This window comes from Acanthisitta chloris, unplaced genomic scaffold, assembly GCF_000695815.1.
Source record: "Acanthisitta chloris isolate BGI_N310 unplaced genomic scaffold, ASM69581v1 scaffold34996, whole genome shotgun sequence".
NCBI classification, from domain to species: Eukaryota; Metazoa; Chordata; class Aves; order Passeriformes; family Acanthisittidae; genus Acanthisitta; species Acanthisitta chloris.
The window spans coordinates 10342-18145 of NW_008679294.1; the positions used below are offsets into that span (position 1 = coordinate 10342).

Genomic DNA, 7804 nt, shown 5'->3' on the forward strand with positions numbered 1-7804 from the left:
AAGATCACTGCCTTGCCCTTCTTGAAGAGGCTGATCTTGACATCTGACAGGTAGACTGTCAGGTGGTAGGCAAAGTAGTAGGTGCCAGGGATGTTGCAGAGGAACTTGCCCGTGCTGGGGTCGTAGTGGCTCTGCTCATTGTAGAAGATTTTGCTGAAGCGGATGGGGACGTTGGGCGGAGGTGCTCGCTCCGTCAGCCCCACGCTGAAGGCAGAGCGCTGGACAAAAGCAGCTTCACCCTTCTGCCCCTTCTGCCCTGGAGCTCCAGGAGTTCCGGGCATCCCTTGGAATCCTCGGGTTCCCATTACGCCTGGGTCACCTTTGGGGCCTTGTGCACCTGGGGGACAGAGTGGGGACAGGTAGTTGTGTTTGCACTGTGTTGGCAGCTGCTACCCAGTGGCCTGAAATGCAGAGGGGGCTGTAGCATGAGGATCTCTTTAGAGCTGAGGAAAGGCTCAAGGACCTCAACACCCCCCAGAAGCTGCCTGCTCACCCCCCAGCTGTGTGCAGAGCTGCTGAGAGCAGCATGTCTGAAAAAACATCATTAACTGGGAAAAGACCCACCACACCAAACTCTTTGGTTTGGGTTATGGAATCTTCAGCCCTGGAGATATTCAAAAGCCATCTGGACAAAGATCAGGCATGGACCCACCAGACATGAAGCCTGTTGGGACTGGGGCTGCCCATGGACTCCAGCATTGACATACCACCTGTTCCTCACCAACCTTCGTCTCCTTTTTCTCCCTTTAGTCCGTCTCTTCCGTCTTTGCCATCCCGGCCAGGGATCCCGTTGTGGCCAGGGTAGCCAGGTGCTCCTCCCATCCATTTGGCACATGGCATTTTGGGGTCAGGCTGGTCATCCTGGGCAGCCACCTCTGTGCAATGAGGGGCCACCAGCAGCAGCAAGCACAGCAGGAAGCCTGTTGGGCCCCTCATCGTTGGTTCCTGATGTGGACAAACACTGTTAACTTCAAAGATTAATAGGTAATAGGGGAAAAAAGTGAGCAAAACCCCCACCCCGGAATAATGGAGAGGCACAGAAGACTAAAGTTTGAGTCACCACATCTGAAGGAAAGCAGTTCTGCTTGCCCCAAGGGCATCCAGCTTGGTGTTGGCATAAGCTCCATGAGCCAAACTGGGATGGGCTTCTGGGAGCACATCCAGTGCAGAGAGGAGCAAGCACCAGTTAATCCTCCAGCACTCACGTGCTCTTTGCACAGGCACAGATGTTTCAGGACAATGCAGCAGACGCCAGGGTATCTGTGGCTGAGTTCTGTGCAAAGCTCTGCTCAATTAGCCACAATATGCCCTGACTCCTGTGTGCTGGAGTAGAGTTAACTTTCTTCACAGAGGCTAGTATGAGGCTATGTTTGGGATTTGTGCAGAACACAGAGTTGATAATGCAGAGATGTTTTTGTTATTGCTGAGCAGAGTTTACGCAGAGTCAAGGCCTTTGCTGCTTTCCATACTGCCACACTGGCAAGGGAGTTGGGGGTGCATGGGAGACTGGGAGGACACACAGCTGGGACAGGTGACCCAAACTGACCAAAGGGATATTCCATACCATATGACATCATGCTCAGTATATAAGGGGGGAGGAAGAAGGAGGAAGGGGGGACATCTGGAGTGATGGCGTTTGTCTTCCCAAGGAACCATTACGCATGATGGGGCCCTGCTCTCCTGGAGATGGCTGAACACCTCCTGTCTTTGGGAAGCAGTGAATTAATTCCTTGTTTTGCTTTGCTTGTGTGTGCAGCTTTTGCTTTCTCTATTAAACTGTCTTTATCTCAACCGATGAATTTTTGTAGCTTTTACCCTTCTGATTCGCTCCCCCATCCGAGTGAGAGGCTGTGTGGTTCTTGGCTGCTGCCTGTGGTTAAACCATGACATCCTGCTTGGGTGAGTGAGCAGCTGATGGAAGGTACACGTCTGGCAGAGACTGTCGCGAGCTGTCTAAAGCCTTGAAGCCAGGCAGGTGGTTTGTCACTGCATGTACAGCCTGCTGACCTGGGTCTACTTGACACAAACAGAAACCACAGCCAGGCTTTCTAGCCCCTCTGAGCCACCATATGAAATTATGATACTGTTGTTTTTCCCACCTGAATTATGTTTTTTGACTGTGGGAAGACAAGTTGTGCAGTGTTTTGGCACTCTAGGGTTGTATTTCTTTTTAACCTAGTTGCTTTGCTGGTAAAGCAATTAGTGTGGCCACCCAAAACCAGGTTGGTGGTGACACTCTATGACCAGCCTGGCTTTGTTCTGATGCTCCCAGAAATCAGTGGAACCTTGGAGGGCTTTGGGTCAGGATTTTAGGACACAGATATTTTTCAATGACCATTGTTGTCTGATACTGCTCCCTGGGCAGAGTTTATACTTTGGAACAATAAAGGTATCCTGTTAGAAGCATTGTAAGTGGCATAATAGGCAATAAAAAGTGAGTAACAGCATGGCCATTAGAGTCCCTTAGCTCTGTAATTTCCAAGAAAAATAATATTTTGGAGCAATTCCTTTGCAGGGTTGATTTTCCTAGGCAAGCTATTTAAATGTCATATTTTAAATAATGTCTTACTAGCTCTCATGTAATTGCTTCAAAGGAAGCTAAAGAAGTGTGCTGGTTTTAGCTGGGGTAGAGTTCATTTTCTTTGTAGTAGCTAGTATGAGCTGTGTTTTGGATTTGTGCTGAACATAGGGATGTATTTGTTATTGCTGAGCAGTGCTTGCACAGTGTCAAGGATTTTTATGCTCTTCACCCCGCCAGAGAGGAGGCTGGGGGTGCACAAGGAGTTGGGAGGGGACACAGCCAAAACAGCTGGCCCCTACTGACCCGAGGGATATCCCATACCATATGGCATCATGCTCAGCTATAAACCATAGACAGGGTTGGCCCGGGGCTGCTGCTTGGGCACTGGACGGGAATTGGTTGGTTGGTGGTGAGCAACTGTTTTCCTTTGCATCACTTGTCTTTCCTGGGTTTTATTTTTCTCTCTTTGTTATTTTCCTTTTCATTACAATTTATTATAATTACTACTGTTTTATTTCAATTATTACACTGTTCTTATCTCAACCCATGAGTGTTTTCACTGTTACTATTGCAATTCTCTCTCCCCCATCCTGCTGCAGAGTGATGAGTGGCTGTGTGGGGCTTAGCCCCAGCTGGGGTTAAACCATGACAGTAGCAAAGAGGTTGCTATGATTTCAGATTTTGCAGGATACTGAGGGGGCTTTGAAGAAAACTTCAAAGCTCTGTTTAATGACTTTGGTGGGCAGTGCCTAATACACACAACCAGGGAACTCCCAAACCCATGCCCACCCAGCCAGGCTCCAGCAACCCAGTGGCTGCACAGCACCTTGCAGTGGGGCCAGGGCCTTGGCTCGGGGGCAACTTTGGGGTCCTGTGACCACAGCTTGAGCCCTAGGCATTGTTCCTATGTCCCTGCACTTTGGGAATTGAAATGCCCCTTCACAGCAAGAGGTGAAGTGATTGTCCATGAACCAGGGTGGACCAGTGAAACAGATGTCTATCAGTCCTGAAAGTGGCTTGGTTTGACAGCGAAGGTGTTCCTATGGGCACACTGTGACATGGCCCCTTTGCCATGCCCTCGTGGTCAGCACTGAGCAGAGGAATTCCTGTGCCTCCCTGCCTGGGTCACCTCCAGCTCAGGTACATGTATGTACCCCTCCAAAATCAACACAGGCTGCCTGGAGGAGACATCTAACTTCATTAAAGTGTGGTAGTGTTCCATAAAAATCTGCCTCAAATTGTATTTTTTTGAGCCATGTGTTGGCGATTTTGTTGGAGTTAGTTCTGCTTTCTCATATGCTGCCTAGAACTCAAATATCATTAAAATTCAGCAGTGTGCCCCAGAGCCAGGGGTTCTGTTGGTGCAAAATAAACCTGTCCTGTAAGATCACAAGTGGTGCAGGTCTGAGGAGCCCAAAGTAGGGCTGAAGGGAGCTGTTCTGGCAGCCACCCGACCAGCTTGCTCCAGAGGGCTCAGAGCTATGCCCTCCCCCAGCATCCTGGGGCAGCTCTTCAGTGCACACACATCACACACTTCTCCTTTCTCATGAGACAGGCACTGTGATGTGCAAGGAAAGAACTACAGTTTGACTCAAGCACAGGTTTATCGCTTGTTTGAGAGGCAAAGTAATTCTCTGGCATAAGTATGTCTGACGAAGGGGAAATCTTAAACTGTGCCTGTTAATATGGAGTTTAAACTCTGTTTTCGGTGTGACATCTCTTTACTCTGTCTTTCCCATTTCTTTTTGGCTTTCCATCTGATGCTCAGCAATGTAATATGAAATAACCTGCTATATTTGAATACCTTTTGGACAATAAATACATGAACTCAGTTCTGCTGGTGGCTTTCACTTACTCCCTTGGCAGCTGCTATATTAAAAGCTTATAGGTGTTATATGAAGCTTACAAGTTTATCAGCAGAAACCAGTGTATCATCCATAAGAACAATGACATTCCTAAGTGCTACATAATGATTCAGAATTTGAATTTCAGGTAACACTATATAAATTTTACATATTCAAAACCCCCACACCTTTCTGTGCAAAACAGAACAAAAAATCCAGCTGTTTTCCCACTACAGTATTTTCCTCAAAGGGTATTAAACAGGGCTTCGGCTTATGTCAAACATTTCTCTTTTTGTAATTACTCGTAGCATAGGTTTTGCTGACATTCCAGTGGTGACTTGCTCCAGGGGGCTCCCACCTTAAATCTGGGTGGTGCAGGTTTCCAGAGAGGAACTGGTATGACTCAGGAAGACTTGGGGCAAACCCAAGCTTCCCTGGAGTCTTTGAGGGAAGAGGTGCGTGGAAAGGTGCTGGTGCAGTACTCTCTGTTACAACTACGTGGTTTTTCACTGTTGCTCCTGACTACTTTTTGATTTAGGAGTTTTGATCTCTAAATAGTGTTTCCAAAAAGGGGAGTATGAATCTAACAGAGATCAGCTATTCTTGGTTTAAAATACTCTCTGCCTATTATGAGAATAACCCTAAGAAAGGAAACTCCTTGAGAACAGAAATTCTGCCTGATTCAGCCCAAAGAAGAGAAAGTCCTGAACTTAGTAAGAGGAAAAAAAAATAATTGTGCTTACCAGCTGCTTTGAGTCCTAGTTGGCTTGCTGAAGTCTCTTTAGAGAATGAAGTCTGGCTATCGCATTGCTATCCCTAAGGGCACAGGGAGCTGTCAGCCCAGACACTGCATTTTCCATTTGCTATTGCGCATGCTGACTTAAAAGTTGGATTTTCCCATTAATTTTTCCTGGACATCACTTAACTTTTGGACCACTTATATAATCCACTGGGATAGCTTGAAGATAGCCTTACAGGGACTAGATGAGTTTGGGAATTGGATAAGAACTGGAAGAGTTGTCGTTTGCTGGAGAGTCTGTGTGACAGGCTGCTCGTCCTGGGCTGGGCTCATCCAGCACAAGCTGCTGCTCTCAGTCTGGGAAATATTGTTAGTGGCTGATGGAGAAAGTGTGTCTCCAGCCCTGCAGTAATGCACTCACATGGGTTTTTCAACGTGTTAATAAATGAATTATTGTGTGACAAGTTTTGGCTTCTCCTTTTAGCAGCAAGAGCTGTTCCTTCCTGGAGGCTGCTGCTGCACCAAAGAAGGGCAAAGTTGCCTGAAGGGAGTTTCTTCTTAAGGCAGCCAAGCATGTGCCAGCGCTATTGTAAATCACTGGAGTAATTTCGGCCCTACAGATGGCTTTCCACCTATTGTGCTTTTTGGCTTTAGGACAAAACAAAGTCTCTTTTCCCCTGTGTCTGTCTACTTCCAAAACAGAGGTTCAGCCTCAGCGAGTAGAGGTTTTGCTCTGCAGCTGCTCCAGAGCAGTTCAAGGTTAGCTAGGCAGGACCTTGGCAAACCTGGATTCACAAAACTGAACCAGGAAAAAATAGTGTGATGTGTGCTGTTGCAACTGGGCATGGGGAGCTAGTGTCCTTGTGAGAGAGGAAACTCATCCAAGTGAATGCCAGCAGTGCAGTATTCTGAATAACTGAGTTGTTTTAAAGACCTAGCTATCTGGAGGGACTAAAGAGATGTATAAATGAACACACAAATAATTTCTTATACATAGAGCTGGGAGTCAGCAAGGGTGAATTTTTAAGCCTGAGGAGAAGGTGCAGAAGGGAGGATCTGCTGGGCAACTACACACTGCCTGCCTTGTTTTGGTTAAGCCCTTAGTCCAGCATTTGAATAATATTTTTATTTTTTATTGGGTGATGGTTTTTCCATGCAATGGTGAGACTTATAACATTCCCTCATGCAACCCCAGTTAAATATGACAGTGATTTTCTAGAGCCGTTTTTGTGTTTGTGTGTGTGCGATGCCAATGTTTCTGGCAAATTCTCCTGAGCAATGAATGGAGCAGGATCTTGAAACTGAAATTGGAATTGTTTTTGCAGTAGAGCGAGAGGTTTTCAGCTGCCCCTGCCCCAGGTGTGAGCAAGACAAGGCTGGTTTCCATGTCATCTCTCAGCTTGGACCCTGAAATGTATAATTGGGGTATTTGTTAGGCTGCCAGGATTTGAGAATTGGACCCGGCATGTTTAACAGGTAGTGCTGTGATTACCTCATAGCCTTTCAATTCAGTTGTTAGGGAAATATTGCAGTAATAAACCTTTCAGTCGTTCATCAAGCAGCTTTCCAAACACTACCCTGCTTCCCAGAAGAGGGGTAGGAGTTTATCTCCAGAGGTACAACCAGCTGATACAACCCCTGGCACACTTGCTTGAGGTTATGTTGTGTTACACACTTGGTTTGCAGGTTTGCAGGTTAGTGCTGGCTCCTGTTCCTGCTGCAGAGGGAGATATTGTACAATCCACCTGTATCACTTGGCTCCATCTGGTGACAAGCAAAAATGTGGGCTGGCCGAGCAGTGGCCACAGATGTGGTGCTCAGGGGCAGCAGCTCTGGTTGGGGTGAAGAGGTGCTTTGGCAAAGGGAAAGCTGCTGCCTGCAAGTCCTGCAATACAGACTTTGCTCCATGGTCACCAGCTCTCCAGTGCAGGATAGGCTGCCTGTACCTAACTTGGCTACAGATCTTGTGCTGAGCCTGGATGTGTTTTCTCTCTTGGATCTGGTGCAAGACAGCCAATATGAAAAACATAAAACTGACTTGATGGATTGTGGATCGCAGATTTCACTGAGAATTAAAAATATGCACGAAGTTATATTTAGCTATCTATAAACAGGAATAGAACAGATCAGGAGGCTCATTATCAGCTGTGCTCCATCAGCACAGTCACGATCCCTGCTGGTGTTGTTCTGAGGGGTGGAAAGCTGCTTTGGCTGTAGGGAGTTCGGGATGACTGCCCTGGCAGAAGATTGGTGGCTGCCTAGTTCAGCCTGGCCCCATGGGCAGGATCTGTGCCATAGGGGCCAGGGAAGGAGCCCTCAGCTGCCCACAACTGTCCTCTCACAGTGGGGTCAAGCCAGCACAACCATGGAGCCCAGTCCATGGGAACCCTTGTCCCCCTGGTTGTCCTTTCCCGAGACTGCTATTCCTCCCTCCAGCCCTGGAGCTGGGGCTCCTCCACTGGGATCTGTCCCCTGCCTCCTCCACTGGGATCTGTCCCCTGCCATGCTCTGGCTCACTATTCCCCCGGGATGCCAGGCTGTTCCCTTGTCTTTCCTCTGGCCCTGGATACTGCATGTTCCAGAAACAACACACATTCCCCACTTTGCTAAAAATGGCAAAAACTGTTTATGCTGTCCAGCAGGCTGGCTGGCAGGCTGCTCCGTGCTATTCTGGTGCTGTCCAAGCCTGTGTGCCTGGAG

The 7804-nt window shown here is 47.8% G+C and overlaps 1 protein-coding gene across 1 annotated transcript in view; it reads right to left on the bottom strand.

Moving 5' to 3' along the window:
* The window catches only part of ADIPOQ (adiponectin, C1Q and collagen domain containing), a 1126-nt gene extending 190 nt beyond the window's left edge, over positions 1-936 (bottom strand). The window contains exons 1-2 of the mRNA XM_009077236.1: positions 726-936; positions 1-337 (exon numbers count right to left, since the gene is read on the bottom strand). The exon at positions 1-337 is cut by the window's left edge and continues 190 nt beyond it. Coding sequence (XP_009075484.1) covers positions 1-337; positions 726-936 — 548 coding nt within the window. The remainder of the gene's footprint in view (positions 338-725) is intronic.
* Between the last annotated feature and the right edge of the window lie 6868 nt (positions 937-7804).